Source organism: Ictalurus punctatus, chromosome 10 (genome assembly GCF_001660625.3).
Source record: "Ictalurus punctatus breed USDA103 chromosome 10, Coco_2.0, whole genome shotgun sequence".
Classification (NCBI taxonomy): domain Eukaryota; kingdom Metazoa; phylum Chordata; class Actinopteri; order Siluriformes; family Ictaluridae; genus Ictalurus; species Ictalurus punctatus.
In genome coordinates this window covers 12,397,863-12,415,646 of record NC_030425.2, presented here as the reverse complement: position 1 = coordinate 12,415,646, position 17,784 = coordinate 12,397,863, and the positions used below count along the sequence as shown (strand labels likewise).

Genomic DNA, 17,784 nt, shown 5'->3' with positions numbered 1-17,784 from the left:
CTGATGCTGACACTTTATTCTTTCACAGTTTTAGAACTTTAAATGAATAGTCTCAGAATTGATGAGCATTTCTCAGCCATGTGATTTTTGTTCTATGTCTGTTTTTTTTTTCAGTTTCCAGCCCAACATTGAGGAGAATGTGAAGCAGATGGGAGACATTCTGAGCCAAGTGAAAGGCACAGGCAATGTGCCAGCTAGCGCCTGCAGCAGCGTGGCTCAGGATGCAGACAATGTACTGCAGCCCATCATGGACTTCCTGGACAGCAAGTGAGTTTTCTCTACCAAACGGAGCTCCTACTGGTCTTTATCCTATTTCCCTCTATTTAGGATACAACCAAGAGTAAGAGTGCAGATTCTAGAAAGAGTTTGCCAATTCCAGATAGGTTGTTGCAGGGCCATAAACAGAAAGGTTAAATATTTTCGCTGCCCTAGTATACCTAATTCATAAGGGTCTTTGTAAATGGCTTGAGGTGAATCAAAGCTGCACTAAAGTGGGAGTAGATGGAGAGAGTTGACTTCTGATTACACATCAACTCGGTTTTTGTAACATGTATTCTTTTTTCCCCCTATTTTCTCAGCTTGTCACTGTTTGCTAAGATATGTGAGAAGACAGTTCTGAAGCGGGTGCTAAAGGAGCTCTGGAAACTTGTTATGAACACCATGGAGAAGACCATCGTTCTCCCTCCTCTAACTGATCAAACGGTGAGAGAATTTTTAAACTGGCCAATTTCTGTATAATGCTTAAATACATAGAAGTTTCAGCTATTATGCTGCACTCATTTGTTATCCTTGCACCTCTGCATTCATTCTACATTGGTTGCTCTTGGTGTTTAGTTTACTGCCAGAAGCCATGGTTTCACAGGTAGCGCCTAGCTAGTGTGATATGGCTACAAATGACAGCCAGAAAATGATCGTATACAGAAATAGACATTTGTACATATAAACTCAGCAAAAAAGAAAATGTCTTCACACATGCAACTGCTTTTATTTAAACAGATGTCTTAAGATGTGTAAATATTTGTATTAACATAAAAACATTCAACAACTAAGACATAAACTGACAAATTTCACAGACATTTGATGAACAGAATCCCTGAACAAAGGGGGGGTCGATATCAAAAGTAACAGTCAGTATCTGGTGTCCACCAGTTGCTTTAAGTACTATAGTGCATCTCATCCTCATGGACTACACCAGATTGGTCAGTTCTTGCTGTGAGATGTTACTCCACTCTTCCATCAAGAAATTCGCAAGTTCTCCATCATGTCTGGGGGGAAACACGGTTACATGTAATTTTCCACTGCAAGGACGATCAGCTGTCCTTCCTGTCTCCCTGTAGCTATGTCTTAGGCGTCTTACATTACATACATTGCAGTTTATTGCTCTGGCCACATCTGCAGTCCTCATGCCTCCCTGCAACAGGTGTATGGCATGTTCACACAGGTGAGCAGGAACCCTAGACATCTTTCCTCTGGTGTTTTTCAGAGTGAGTAGAAAGGTCTCTTTAGTGTCCTAAGTTATTGTAACTGTGACCTTAATTTCCTACTGCTTGTAAACTGTTTGTGTCTTAAGAACTGTTCCACAGGTGCATGTGCAGTACTTGTTTATGGTTCATTGAACAAGTATGAAAAACATTGTTTAAACCCTTTCCATCCAATAAAGATCTGTAAAGCAGAAAATGTGGATTTTACAAAATTATCTTTAAAAAAACAGCCTCCTGAATAAGGGACATTTCTTTTTTTGCTGAGTATACATAGCAGATGTTTGCTAATTTTGACCACAAATTAAATGTATTCCTGCTAAAAATGTAAATTATGGAGGAAAATATTAGTGCTGCATTGCATCACTACTTACTATTTACTAGTGTCAGAATGAGCCTAAAATGTTTTTGTCAATCATGATTTCTGCCTAAAAGTGTTTGATGTCCCCCCAAAAAAACAGCAACAAACACCAGTTTTTGGTAAATCAAGTGAGTATCACTGTAAGCAAGTATCACTGACTAGCTCAAGAGTAGGAACAAACATGTGGAACCAAAAACCACTAATAATGTTTTGTTGTAGTAAATTCTCTGTAGTAAACAAGAACTGGAAAACTGTCCCTCACTCCCATTAATAGTCACCACATCATTTTGATTATAATTTGCAAAAAGGTAAAGTTCCCTCAGCATTTCCCCACCCACTTCGCATTGCAAATCTTTGCTCTGCCTCCTGTCACAATAGATATCTAGTTTACATTTAAAAGGAATGGTTTCAGGACACCTTGTGTTGCGTTGCTGCCTATGTGAGAGCAGGGTTACACATATCAGAAACTGTTACTGAATATTGCATATTGTTTTCCTGTATGGATCCTGAGGCCTGTCCCAGCTGGAGCAATGTGATTTAAAATACATCCCCTGCTGAGTCATATTTAACATTCCCTGTTCCCTGGCCCACTTGCAAAAATACCCATTTCCTCCATTCACTTGAAGATACTCAATATTGGCCTAGGGAGTGCACCATTATCATCCACTAAAGGCTGCTCTTTGTTCTCTGCTCTTGGTGACAATTTTTTTTTTCTTAATGACATACTCCTGACGATGGGATCAGAGACCAGCCTGATTTTATTTGTCTTTCTGTTATTATTGGTGTTTTGTTTATTTGTTTTGTTTTGTTTTGTTCTGTTTTTTGTTTTTTGACAAAAGAGCCCCATGTCTTTACTCGAGAGCCCTAGTTTTTGGAATATTGTGCTAAGTTAAAAGCTTCTTAGCTTCTTGCAAGTGTTAACACTGGACCTCAATAGGCACTAATGCAGAAGAGCTGAAACTGGCAGTGTGCAGACTCAGGGCCTTTTTGATGTTGATGCTTCTTTGTTTTGATGTGGGGCCCTTTGCAGCTTCACTGACCCTTCTTTCTGATTATTATTACATTCTCGCTTGCCCCCCCGCTCCTCCTCCTCCTCCTCCTCCACAGATGATAGTAAGTACAGCAGCCCTCCTCTTTGTGCGTCTGTCTGTCCTGCAGTCCGTCAGTACCGGGTGGCCATCCACCCACTCCTTCTGCTCTGTGTGGCTGCAAGTGACCCCCTCCTCCCCTCCCCCGTGTGCATCCTTATCTGTCCATCATGTCTCTTCATCTTACTGTCTCCTTCACCTGCTCTCTCCATCCCCACTGTTCAGCTTATTCCTGTTCACCTCTTGTTTCCAGCTGAGGTGGCTGCAGCATGGTGCATTCCTGATTGATTTGAACGAGGCCTTTCCTAATGAATCCTTCAATCTGGTGGCCCCTCCACACTTCTTGTACTCCTTCTTCTCCTTAACCCTCTATCTTTCCCTTACTCTCTCCTCTCTGGAAGTGGCACTCTCCCACACTTCCTCTGTCTCCCGTTCCTCCCTCTGCATTGCGTGGCAGGTTTTTGGCCTGGGTGGCTCTGGTGGTGGCTTTGTGGTTTGGTTAGTAACTTTCACCTGTTTGAATCCCTCTCTCCCCTGTTGGTCTGTTGCTTGTGCCTCAACCGTTGATTCTGATCTACAGTCTTCTCTTAACAGACTTTGTTTTGTCAGTCTGTCCTATTATTGTGTTTTCTTAAAGTGGTTACGGTTAAAATAACTTATTTGTATTCCAGGCCAGGCTAGTTCTCTGACTGAACTATTTTATTAACTTTTTTTCTTGTAACATTAAACGTTAGGGTCATATGGTAATATGGTATTTGTTGTATATTAATTGTGTTTCGTCTGAATCCTCGTTATACAGTATAATGCCCTTGAAATTATTTGGATTTTTGGAATCTATTGTTTTTTTTTCTCACTTTTATTTCTCATTTAGATTTTTCCCATAATTTGTTTAAGAGTATGTTTGTGGTTATTCTGATGATTTCAAATTTGCACCTGTGTGCCAGTTTGTTCTGCAGTGATCTCAAGTCTCACCAAATCAGGTGGATGTGAGCAGATCAGACATAGAGGACATTGAAACTTAAAACCAGGCCCATCATAAGGGTAGCTGCTGCAAACCTGATATTGTTTAATACATATCTCAAATTAGAGACTGTTTTCAGTTTAATTTCTGATGTATTACACACATTTGTATGATGTTATTTGATTGGCGTGTTAGTGTGTCAGTCCCTGTCATTCAACCAATGTGAGAGGTGAAGCACTTCTGCTGGAGTTAATAATGCATTTCCTCTCTTCACAGGGCAGGGTGAAGCTTGCTTGTCACAGTGATGTAAGAACTAAAACCCATTTAGTTCAATGTGTCATATCTTTCTTTCTCTCTCCATTTCTAAATGTTTTTCTTCTCTGTCACTGTTCCCCTGTCTCAAACCAGTCAGACTGGAGCAATTGTTTGTCTCTTGTTTTCTTAGATTTCCTTTAGTTGTAGCTCTCTCCATCTCAAGGATCTCATCCCTGCTTCTTGAGTACCCTGACCTGCATAATTTCCTAATATTAATTTATCTGATCAACTAATTATTAATTATCAACTACTTAACTACTTATCAGACCTCTCTTGAGATCACATTCATATTAGAGCGAGGAACACACTAAACAGCACCTCCTGCAGTTTGCTCCTTGACCAGAGCTGGGACCCACTGGATTAAGAGTTCATATAGGTCTCAGTGGTACATTTTTACAGCCCCCTCCGAAAGTATTGGAACAGCAAGGCCGTTCTTTTGTTTTTGCAATACACTGAAGACATTTGGGTTTGAGATCAAAAGATGAATGCAAGTTGATAGATCAGAATTTCAGCTTTCATTTCCTGATATTTCAATCAATATATTCAGAATGGTACACTGTGTGTTTATTTACTGAATGTGTTGAAGCTGTATTATAAACTGTTATAAAGGGACAGAATCTTTACTATAGTATCATCCAGTCTTAGGTTGTCCACTAGGTTGTCCACAATGTTGGACAGTTCAGTTAGTATCTTAGTGCCTAATTAGCACAGGAATATACTAGATCAGTGTCTCTTAGACCATACTTTTCTTTCCTCATTTAACTCTTTTTACCAGAGGCCAGAAAATTGAATTTGTGCTTGTTTTGGGGGTGCCCATGTTCAGCATTGAACTTGTTTGTGATGTCACACTCCACAGTAGTGGTTAATGGCTCATATGAGAGTAGACACTCAGGGCTTTATGAATTTGCAGTTTTTCTTAAGCTTTTTTTTTTTTTTTACCTAGCCTACTAAACTTAAATTTTATGATTTTACTGTGGCAGTATATGGTGTTTTACTATCAAAAAAGCTTTAGTTGTGCTTTCCGTTTGATCTCTGCACCAATGTTATTGTGGAGAGGTGTTTTTTGTCCCTCCCTTTCGCATCACCTTGCTCACCAGCAGCTAAACACAGAGTCATGGTACTCTACACACAGAAACCCAACAGTGTCCTAACTAATGTTATAACAGACGTGCGGCGCTAAAATAATTAATTTGTTTATACTGATTGAAAATGTCAGATAAGTCGATTTCCATTCCGTCATTGGAATCGTAATGTACTGCTAGAAAGGGTTACATTTGAGGTGAAAACTTTCCTTTTCTCTTGCTTTTTCCATGTGTTTGTGGAATGTTTGTATTTGTTTGTACTTTTTTGGAAGTATACAATGTGTCTGCCTGGACTGAAATTGGGTTTAAGAAATTTGACAATATATTTCTTCTTCTTCTTCTTTTTCTTCTTCTTTTTCTTCTTGTTCCTCCTCCTCTTCTTCTTCTTCTTCTTCTTCTTCCTCTTCTTCTTCTTCTTCTTCTTCTTCTTATTATTATTATTATTGTCATTATATCCCCATAGTAGTTAAATAGGCGGTGGACCTAATGGATTTTCTAGACCTTTCAGCTCTCTCTGTCTGTACAGTTCTGTCAGTTGTGTCCTCTCAACATAGCTATGTTTACTGTCTTATGTTACATTTTGTAAATGCTGTCTGTGTGTGAGAAACACTGTGTATTTGATTTCTTCAGATGTTTGTTAGCAATTTTGTTTTGTGGTTTATTGCGTCATGCTACTACCTAACCTCACCATTATCCTTTCCTTGTCTCTTCTGTTTTTGTTTTGTGTGTGGTTTTTTTGTCTCCTTCTCCAGGGTACACAGCTCATTTTCAATGCTGCTAAGGAGCTTGGCCAGCTTTCCAAGCTGAAGGTAAACTAATGTTAACTATATTTGTGGATAATATAGTATATGATGAAAAGTAAATGGTGTGGGTACTCCCATGACAGGAGCACATGGTGCGTGAGGAGGCCAAGGCCTTATCACCAAAGCAGTGTGCAGTTATTGAGTTGGCCCTGGATACCATCAAGGTAAATCTCTTCTGTCATATTATGAAAACTGATTTAATAATCTGATTTTATAAACGACTCATATACCTTTAATTTGTTGATATGTCTTAATATTAAATGTTTTATATATATATATATATATATATATATATATATATATATATATATATATATATATATATATAGAGAGAGAGAGAGAGAGAGAGAGAGAGACAAAGTAAGTATAGACACACTCATTCTTTATTTTTATTTTTCCCTCCACACTTTTGAATATTAATAAAGTTATCAAAACTCTGGAATAATTTTGCTAATTTTCCAATTTTGCCTAGAATTTCCAGAAATGTATTCTTGGCATTTTCTCAAACAATTTCTTCAGGAATCCCCCCGAGATGCTTTTTAAACAGTATTAAAGGAGGCTTTTCAGAATATTTCGTCATCCATTTAAAAAAATTGTTTCAATTATATTTTTGTCTACAACACCGATTTCAAACATTTATTCATATACCTTCAGATCAAAAGATTTTTAAGATCCTGAGAAACATTTCAGTTGAGTGTCTCCAAACTTTTGACAGGTAGTGTATATTTATAAACAATTATAAACCCTCCCATCATACTCCACTAACACTACACAATGTTGACCATTAAATGATTAATAATCGTTAATCATTCAAATAAATTATTCATTCATGATCTAGACGTAGTTGAATATGACCTGCTGTGTGTGTGTGTGTGTTTGTGTGTACTAATGGATCTGCACTAGGGAGACAGCTGATAAAGATGCTTTATTTTTTAGCAATATTTCCATGCTGGAGGAGTGGGCCTAAAGAAGACCTTTCTGGAGAAGAGTCCTGACCTGCAGTCTCTCCATTATGCCCTGTCTCTCTATACACAAGCCACAGACAAGCTCATCAAAACCTTTGTCCAGTCACAGAATGCACAGGGTAAGGTCCTATTCATTGTGCTTTTTGGCATTCAGCAAATAATAATATGCACCAGAGATGGGGATTGAGTCAGGGACTCGCACTTGAGTCCCTCGTTGACTGACTCATGACTTGACTCAGACTGAAGACTTGTGAAATTTCAATTAAAAAATCATAAACACAAAATGGATAAATAAGGGCTGCCAATCTAAATTTCTTTCTTTCTGACCTTAAGTGTGTGGCTTTGTCCAGTTCGTGACTGTCGTGCACAGTAATTTATTGCAGTGCTATTCACTTGCAGCTTAAAGTGGTAATTAAGCACAACACCAGAAAAACAGCACGGAGCAGTGTTGGAAACAGCTGTTTTTATTAAAGTGGTTGAAAGTTGTCAAAAGGTGAGTCAGAAAAACAAGTGTCTGGGTATAGAAGATTAAAAAATGCCTTAGTTTTTTAACCATTTTTTAACAATGTGTACAGTATGTATCTTCAACCACAATAAAACACGACCTGTGGAAAAACCTCCACTATGAAAATGTTTGAGTCTGTGGCAGACTTTTACATACTATGGCATTTTTGTCAGTTTTTTTGTTTGAGTTAATGTTTAGTAAGGTAGTAGGACTTGACATTATTGACATTAACAACAAAGTTTGTCCATTTTAAACAGTACTAAATTTCTGTATCATAGTTTTATATAATGGAGGAAATGATAGATCATAGATAAATTATTTAGATTACAGATCATACAAGGAGGAGATTATAGTGTTATATTTTACATATAGAGCATCTAGTTTCTGACATTAAACAGCAGTTAAATAGCGGTACTTACATGCAATAAAAAAAAAAAACCCCAAATGTTCATGACTAATGACTTGAGACTTGACCCAGACTTGTGAACATCTCTGATATGCACATTTATCACTTTTAAACAACATTCCTGCCTCTGCTTGTACTTTACTCTTCTGTTCTAACAGGAGATACAGACTTTTTGTGGGGACTGTTGTACTCTTCCTCTCCTTCCTTTTTTTCTAGTCCCTGTTATTATAGTCATGCTTATGCTATGGGAATCCTGACACAGTTTGGTTTTCAGTGCCTCTGGCAGAGAAGCCCTTTTAATGAAGGATCACTTGAAATGTAATTAGAATAAATGTCATTCCTTTCGCTAAGCATTTAACCCTCCTATTATGTTGGGAAAAAAGTTACATCCATTATGTTATGGGTCAAAATGACTTCCACATTTTAAATACACACAAAAACAGCAAAGAACCGCTTAAAACAGCAAACCTTGATTATGGCTTGTCCGAGACAAGCCATAGAAGAAATATTTGCATATAAGTTCATGACCCTAAATGTGGAAAATCAAAAAATTTCAAAGAGAAAGAGAGAGATTAACCAGTGTTTCAGACATCTCAAATGTGGATATGGGTCAGCTTGACCCATAATATAAGAGAAGGCTTAAATATATTTACAAAGGTTTGGAAGTAATGCTGTGTGTGTGTTGAGTGAAAGCCACAGCAGATTATTAAAAGACTGAATGAAGCAGAATATATATTAGATTTGATAAGATATCAAAAACCCTATAAGGGCTAGAAGTGCTTATTGAACTGCTGGTTTATTGTCTCTTTGTTTTTCTCTTTCTTTCTCACTTTATCTTGCTCTCCTCTCTCTCTCTCTTTTTTACTTTGTTTCTCTGTTTCCTTCACTTTCTCTTATCTCCCTTTACATCCCTCTACTCTTGTCTGTTTTTAATGCTCCGTATTTTCCATCCTGTCCTTCCTTGTCTTTCCACCAGTTCATGGAGGGAAGGGGATAAGGTTCACCCATAGCGAGGATGTGTACCCCGAAAAGGGTACGTCTACGAAGGGCCCATGTCCTGCACCACCAAGGACTCATCAGTGGCCCAGCCAAAAGCTTCTCTCAGATGATTATCAGATCGTGTGCATCCCATTCAAATGGCCCAATCGCATGCCCTGCAATCACTCATATCCTCCCACAGAGGCCTTGCATGTACAAGGTCTTGGGACTGACTTGCTGTATGTGCACATACATTGGTTGGACATGTATACTGGCACTGCAGGATGAAGAAAACCCTGAAGAGTGTGTGTGTGTGTGTGTGTGTGTGTGTGTGTGTGTGTGTGTGTGTGTGTGTGTGTGTGTGTGTGTGTGTGTGTGTGTCTGTGCATGTCTGTGCATGCTTTGAACTTGTGGAGACAGTTGGATGGTTCCTACAAGAAAAGCTGCTTTTTTATATATAAAAAGCTTGTTTGAGAGAGAGAGAGAGAGAGAGGACCATGTGCACATTGTTAAGGGGTAGCTCACGACTTGCCTTGGCTCAGTCATGTTCACACGTCTGTGTGTGTATGTGTGGGTGGGTGCACAAGTGGCAGTAAGCAAATTGAAGCAACAAATGCCTGAGATGAGCAAATCTTTTTGGATAATTTTTTTCTGCTCCTCACTGGATTCTGTTCCTCACTGACTCGTGTGATCAGAGCCTTCGTTAGTATTTATTTGATACTTGAATTTAGTATTGAAGTAATAATGATGGATACTGACTTAGTGTGTCTAGAGGCAGTGTTAGTCCTTTTTGTACTTAAAATCTCAGGCAGCCAATGCTTGATGATGTAACAGCACCTCTCAACCAATCTAAAAGGGCTTCTGATGTCAGGTGATGCTCTCTTTTAAGATGCATCAGTGTTCTGTGGTTCCTGATTGACTCTGTCTCATCACTGACATGACTCACATTGTTACACGAGTCAGGCCCTCTATAATTCACACTACAGTACAAGGCCTTGATGTCAGCAGTATTGTGGGGCTTTTAGTGTGTAGAGCTTCATCTCAGATCAGCTGACACTTGTATCTTTTGTATTCTTTTCGCTTTCTGGAAAGCATTACTTTTCTTGTCCCGTCAAAGTATGAGCTACATGGAACATTACTGTAGCCACAGAAACCGATAGGATAGGATGGAAACCAATAGGATACTTATCTCTGTGACCACTTTTTGTCTACTTAGCACAAACCCATTGAACATTATATATATATATATATATATATATATATATATATATATATATATATATATATATATATATAAATATCTGCCCACATCCACATTGGACGAAGGCTCACTGAATGTTTTGATGAGGATGAAAATGATGAAAAATGCTCCCAATCCCAATGTGGGGTGCGGCCACATGGGTGATAGGAAGTAAGTCTTGCCACCTCTACTCTAAGAGGTCTATTACACATATGCAATTCATGCAGCCTTAATGAGTTGATCACTGTAGCGTTGCAGGTATTTTGACAAAATTCTTGAGTATTAGGAACCGTAGAGCAACAATGAAACCAGTACAGCAATGTCATTATGTGGCACAAATGTGGAGCAAATCAAATATTCTGCAAATGCAACCGTGTCCTGTACATAATTAGGTGGTGCCATACCCACCCCACTCTCTATTTGAAAACCTGGACATACCACCACTTTAGTCCTGAAACACTTCCTGTGGCATCCTTCTCACTGCAGTCAGAGTAATTTCATGAAAGAACACAGCACCCTAAATAGCTATTTTTAGCTTACTCTGCCTAGTACAGAATGGATCAGTGAGCGCCTGCTGAACTGTGCTGTCTAACTGGGCCATGGTGCAGAGAGTGAAATATGGGTATCACCATCAACTCCCTGCTGTTGAGTCTCTTTAGGCACTGTCACCATCACACACAAATGCATACACATAAACGTGAAGTTTACAGCACATTTATCGTTGCCTGCAGCAGCCAATTGGTGTATAGATTTTGATGACAGCAGAAAACATTCCAGATCAATATTTGTGTGTGTGTGTGTGTGTGTGTGTGTGTGTGTGTGTGTGTGTGTGTGTGTGTGTGTGTGTGTGTGTGTGTGCAACAGTCATTATTTACTTATGCATGTGTAAGTATGGATCCACTGGAGTCCATGGGTGAACAGCCTTACTGCCCCCTGCTGGACGAATGAGCCAGTACCACTTTGCATGTTGCCTCTCCCATCCCTTCCCAACATCTGTAGCATGGAGCAAAAGCTCAGTAAGCTCAGGGGCACTCCTTACTAACACACACACACATTCTGATAGAGGGGTAGCACCTGCTGTATACACACTAGGGGTGTAACATATCTGTAGCAGTATCTGTCTAGTGTTCCAAATATCTATCTGTGTCTGTATTCAGATGTAAATCAGGAGTGGGCATGGTCTGAACTTAAGGGGGTTCTCCTGAACTTCTACAGTTCCTCAGCTACATCACTTGCTTTTATAATTGATCTCAACCAGATGCCCAGTGTACCTTTCTGGGAAGCCTTCTATATAATCTTACAGAAACTATCTTTCAAAACAACACTGTCTTTCCCAAATCAGTGAACTATTGATTACAATTGTCAACAATAGCCACCTAATATTTTATCAGACATACTTGCGCTTGTTACATTCCAAAAGATCAGATTCCAAAACTTTACTGGTCAACCTATTTGAATAGGGGGAAAAAAATTATTTCAAGTAACGTACAAGTTATTTCAAGTAATTAAGTGATTATTTTTTGGAGACCCCAGCACAGTACCATGTGCACAGGGTGTGGCCTGCATGGGCTATATGGAGCGTTGGCATTAGAAAACCGGGGCTCAGTAAGGCAGTATTTAGGTCAGCCATGTCAGGAGGAACCCATATCATTCTGAATAATGTATTCATAAATATGATGAATATATTCATCATGAATACAAATGGTTACAGTACTAATATACATTGTTTACCTATCTGAAGAACTTTTTTTTTTTTTGACTCAGCTAAATGACAAAGGTGCTATCTACTATCTTGCCTTGCCCCCATGGCTACATAGCACAGTGTGACCCCTCTAGCAGAATGTCTATCACACCCACCTTACAGCGGGTGCTTGGACTGACCACTCAGAGCTGATGGTTCTGTCCCTGAAAGTCTGGAGATGATGTGGAAATTAGCACGTTTTTGGCATGTCCCTGCCTGAGTTTAATCCAGTGGAAGACAGTTCTGTGCACTGCCCTTCTCTCTTCCATTGTTGGAACAGTGAAGCCTCCACTCTCCTTCTGCTTAGTTACAGACCTGCACAGAGCAAGTAAACATCCACGGCATGTGTGCAGATCAAACGTGGATCTCACATAAAGTGGGCCCCTATATGGTTCTTTTAATAGTCTGTTGGTTAATTTTGCATGATTTTGGATATTTGAGCATAGTTTCAATTACCTTATTTATGAATTAACATACAGCAAGTACTTTATGTCTGAATGCCATACACCTGTGAAACTGGTATGTATTTACAAGAGTGAAGAATCTGAAGTGAATTCTTTACCCACCAGTGGGCTATTTAAGGGCTTAATGAATATATATATTACACCCTGTGTGCTTTAGAGATGACTCAGTAACTATTTCCAGAGCTTATCAATGGCTCAGAATCATTTCACAAGCTTACTGTCTGTCCACCAAACCTGATATGATTATCACAGACAATAATTCAAGTGTTTCCCTGTACTGAGAAATAAACAGAATCTGTTTACGTAAAACTCACTTATAGTTACTCTGAAATATAATTATTCTACTGTACACTGTATTCATCTTAATATTTTGCGTAGCTATCAGTTTTAGTATCACAGGTATCACTAAACTGTTACACACTATTACAAACATTGATTAAACAAATGCATTGATCTGAATTTTATTTAATATGGAATAAAACCAGGTTCTTTCTCACTGGCATAATCGCCTTTCGGTTGGAGCCAGTTATCTTCACTATATACACAAAACAGGGTAGCTGGTCCGGGCAGGCCATAGAGCATGTGCTGAGGTGAGAGTCTGATTTGTGAGTGCTCTCGTCTGCCACTTCTTCTCAGGCTCTGGGGTGGATGATGCTGTGGGAGAGGTGTCCATCCACGTTGAGATCTTCACTCATCCCAACACAGGCGAACACAAGGTCACAGTAAAAGGTCAGCAGTGCTTCTAAACCATGTTTTGCGAGGTTTCTTGAGGATGAACTCTTCCGGATGGTTGCTTCACTGTAATGAAAAGAAATGTTATGAACACAAACACCTCTCTTTGTAGTGGTTGCAGCAAACGACCTGAGGTGGCAGACGTCTGGAATATTCCGACCTTTCGTGGAGGTCTACATCATCGGACCCCACCTGAGTGACAAGAAGAGGAAGTACGCCACTAAATCAAAGAACAACAGCTGGGCTCCCAAATACAATGAAACATTCACATTGTGAGTATAATCTATAAACAGTGATCACCCTGAGCTCAGAATGAAGAAATATGAAAAACATGATTCACTCCTTTTTGGTTGGCTGATTTGGATTATATAGATTATATAGACTGGGTTAAATTTTATAACAGCACTTTTTCTTTATTAAAACAGACTTTCACAGAGCTAAAACTGATTGTGAGTGTGGCACATACGAGCTCAATTTATAATATGACTGATTTGAACCTACAACATGCAAGTATTAAAGAAGGGGTCTTCAATTTTGTCCACAAAGGACCTGTGTGGCTGCAGGCTTTCATTCCAGGAAAATAGGAGGCACACTTGATAGTTGATTGGAGTCCAAGAGGGACTCATTAAACACGTGGAAACAGGTGTGACTCCTGCCTGGTTGGAACGAAAGCCTTCAGCCACACTGGCCCTTTGTGGACAAGATTGAAGACCCCTGTTTTAGAGGATGATGTGGTAGAATCCTTTAGCCATATAAACTGTACACTAAGCTAATAAACTTGTTAAATAAATTACGAAAACTATAACAATGCGAATAGAGACTCATAATTGTGTATTTACGTGTGACAAATGTAAGCTAGTTTACTACCTGTTAGTTAGTTAAGTTAGTTAACTAACAACAGCTTTTATTGGCATATTTACATGTTCAGGATACATTAGCATTGTCTGTGATGTAACCTGAGACCTATATTTGTAACCATAACTATAGCACGCTGAGTAACGAGGTGGGGCCGGAGTGTTATGAGCTGCAGGTGTGTGTGAAGGACTACTGCTTTGCACGGGAGGATCGCACTGTGGGCATGGCTGTGCTGCAGCTGAAGGATGTGGCACCAAGGGGTAGCGTGGCCTGCTGGCTCCCGCTCGCCAAACGCATCCACATGGATGAGACGGGACTGACTGTGTTGCGCATTCTCTCGCAGCGCAACAATGACGATGTGGCCAAGGAATTTGTCAAGCTTAAGTCTGACCAGCGCTCAGCCGAGGAGGGCCGAGCGAGCTAAAGGTATTAATGAAGGAATTGCGTATTTGCAAAATAACTGCCCACCACGTTTTTCTGTTGAGTGTTGCACTAAAACAGACCGCTAACACACACACCTGCCATAACCTGCTATGAGGCTTGTCTGACAAGCACGAGGCAGCACATGAAAAGATACAGGTACAAAACCTTGTACCTCTATAATACTTGATGTTTGTGGTGTGCTTGATTTTCAAAAGTACATATTATATGACACAACCTCATGGTTGAAAGATATTTAAAGAACAACATAGTTATCTAGCTAATCATACATAAATATATATATATATATATATTAAAAAATTGAAAATATTCTTTCAGTAATATATAAAAGAGATAATATTGTCTGCCATCATATTGAAAGATGTCTGAGTGGATCCTTTTTTTGGAAAAGGTACAGAGAAGAAATATTCCTGAGTGAAAGCAGAGTTGCTATATTTAGTGCCATTGATGCCTCCCAGAGCCCTAATACCGCAACTCCCTTATTTAATATATATGATATTGATGTCTGAGACTCTTGTCTGTAACTGCCTTGTTCATTTTTCAATCATTCCTGCACCTCCACATGGGTGTCTCAGTGTCAGGGTATTTCTCTTTTGTTCTCAGTGAGATGTCCTTCTCCACTACGTCTGAAAGGCACACTTATATATTTTAATGGGGCCAATGTTTTTGTAAATTATGCAAACTTATAAATCAAGCACAAGAACATTACTATAAAGTGAAACCATAGCTTGCAGTGCAAGTATATTGGACCAAATACATCTCACACGCAAAGGACCAACATTTCTTTGACAATTCTTTAAATCCCACTGGGAATGATATGAATTTGGAGAAAGCAATGACTCAGCGGCTCACATTAATTTAAGCATTTGTTCAATGTGTTGTATGGGTGTATTTGAGTTGTTATTGAGGTTTAGCTATGTTGTATATGTTTGATCTACAGTGGTAATGTTGGCGAACAGTAAATGAAGGCTATGGGAGCTAAAGTTAAAAAGGTTTTTGCATAATGCTACAACTACTGCTACTATAAGCCAATAATCCTTTGATTTACTGTTAGCAGTGGTGGCATGTTTGGGTGAAGTATTCCTTAAACACACTGCCATTCCTCCCTTATGTCCAGTTTTTGGGGTTTTATATCAGTTTCTTTGTGTGTGAGCATGTGTGCCTTGCATGTGTGGCGTACAAAGTGAGTGCATGACTGAGACTTGATAAATAAGAAAGCACAGTGGGGTGTGGGTCAGGTGCACATGTAGTAAACATCAGATTTTAAAAGGACCTTAAATGACTTTTATAAAGTAGCATCTGTTTTACATAATCTCCTTCATAGCAAAATAAAGTATCTTCAGTTCAGAATAATTCCAGTGCTGTTGCCATAGCAACCCCCCATTGTCTTGCCACCCATCGAAGTGCTAGGAAAGCACAAAGTGAATGTAGACTCTGTGCTTGTTTAACCTGATAAATACATGCTTGCATTGATCATACCCCTTTTCTAGCCATTGAGCAGTCAGTGCTGTGAATGTAGCTATTCCACCCTCTAGTGTTCTGCAGTGCTTCACAGAACACAGTGGAGGTCAGAGATAAAGACTGGTTAAAGCTTTGGACAAGTGTGCGGTCTATCTTCAGGAGGGACGAGACCTGTTGAGTGGTGATAGAGGTTCACATTTGGCCAACCAACATGAAATATCTCACTTATTTGCGTTCACTAGATATTCGGCACAAGCAACATTAGCGATGTCTGAAATGGTGTAGTTTTATTGCGAATGTGTTCACAGTGTGAAATTCACCACATGAAATGTACTATTAATACCCAGATCATTTAGTAAAACCAACACACACACACACACAAATTAGTAATAAGTTTTCACTGTTTTTCAACTTTTTGCACTAAGTGTTCACAGCCTGTTGGATGTAAAGGAGGGAGGAACCAGAACATGCTGATTTATATTTTGTGAAAGGCTGATACACAGAGTGAGAACACTGCTTTAAACCAAACATTGTGGGGTTTTTGCTCCTCTGGAACAGTTCAGTGACCTGAATAACTGCACAATAATTTTAAATTTGTGTTTCCCTAAAAAATAAGTACTACATAGGGAGCATAATATATAACATATAGTGTATAGTGCAGTGCCTCTGGGTATTAACATCTACTTGATTGTTGATAGACCTATAAACCCAAAACAGATAGCCAAGCAGACATGTTAAACAAATATTTAACAACTGTGTTGAAATCTGACCACAAATTCATAATAACACAAAAGGCAAAGGATTAACAACACAAACCTTTTGTATGATTTTCTATGGTAGCTGTGGTTGTCAGACCAAAGGATAATACATGCCCCACTACTTTCTGCACTCAACATAATGACTTCTACCCCCTACAGCCTATTTAATTCACTGTATGTGCAATAGGAAGCCATTCAGGAGGTTTGCTAGCTGTAGAGCTTGCTGGTCCCTGTGAACTTTAGCTATTTTGGTTTTACAATGTTATTTCTATCACAGTTTACAAATGTTTATCATGATAGGACTCTAAGCTAAGGCTAATGATGTATTAGCTAATGCATTAGGAAGCATGCTGGCTTTAGATAGACTATGTTATTAAATACAGAGTGTGTAGCTCCTCTGCAGGTAAACCACAATAAATCATGCATTGTATCATCATCATATCTATCATTGACAAGTTAAGAGTTGTGAAGTCTGATCTGAAGTTTTGAACTGTCACAAAGTCATCAGTATGCTAAATCTGTGCTTGCATCAGTGTAAGAATATGATAAATCTGTCTGATTCCTTGTTGTGGCTTTAATAATTGATTGGGATTTCCCATAATACAGCTGTGGGTTGTTTTGACCAATGCACTCAGTCACCTCAGTTTATGTCACCTCAGTTTATAATGTTTCTGGAGGAACCTTCTAGAAAGCATTGCCAATCAGAGAAATAGCCAATTTAGGGATTTTTAGTAATTTTATAAATTAGTTATTTTAAACCCATTCCCCAATTTGACCTTTACAACTAACGGTTTCCAAGTGTCAAATCGTGTCAAATCAACACTGGACATAGTCTATGCATCAAAGTTTTAGTTAACAATTTTTTTTATTGTTTTACATTGTAGATTATCTACACAAACCATCCATGATGATGTCACTGCTCTTTTATCCTAATTAGGTTAAAGTATGTATACAATCATTTACAGCCACAATTTTATTCCTGAATGTTTTAAATCAAGACTTTAAGGCTTCAATCAAGACCAGTGAATGCTACACAGATGTTATGAGAGGCTCTGAAGCTGTGTGTGAGATGCCAAAATGACTGTCAATAAGAACTGAGTAGGAACATAAACGAGTGAGAGCATGTAAACAAAGCACACAGAGATCACGC

General features: G+C 38.9%; 1 protein-coding gene across 1 annotated transcript in view; it reads left to right on the top strand.

Moving 5' to 3' along the window:
- The window catches only part of unc13a (unc-13 homolog A (C. elegans)), a 50,570-nt gene extending 32,811 nt beyond the window's left edge, over window positions 1–17,759 (top strand). The window contains exons 34-42 of the mRNA XM_053683200.1: window positions 115–267; window positions 579–702; window positions 4,165–4,194; window positions 6,038–6,094; window positions 6,172–6,252; window positions 7,025–7,172; window positions 13,024–13,116; window positions 13,232–13,391; window positions 14,107–17,759. Of these exons, the coding sequence (XP_053539175.1) occupies window positions 115–267; window positions 579–702; window positions 4,165–4,194; window positions 6,038–6,094; window positions 6,172–6,252; window positions 7,025–7,172; window positions 13,024–13,116; window positions 13,232–13,391; window positions 14,107–14,398 (1,138 nt within the window). The 3' untranslated portion in view covers window positions 14,399–17,759. The remainder of the gene's footprint in view (window positions 1–114; window positions 268–578; window positions 703–4,164; window positions 4,195–6,037; window positions 6,095–6,171; window positions 6,253–7,024; window positions 7,173–13,023; window positions 13,117–13,231; window positions 13,392–14,106) is intronic.
- The last annotated feature ends 25 nt before the right edge of the window (window positions 17,760–17,784 follow it).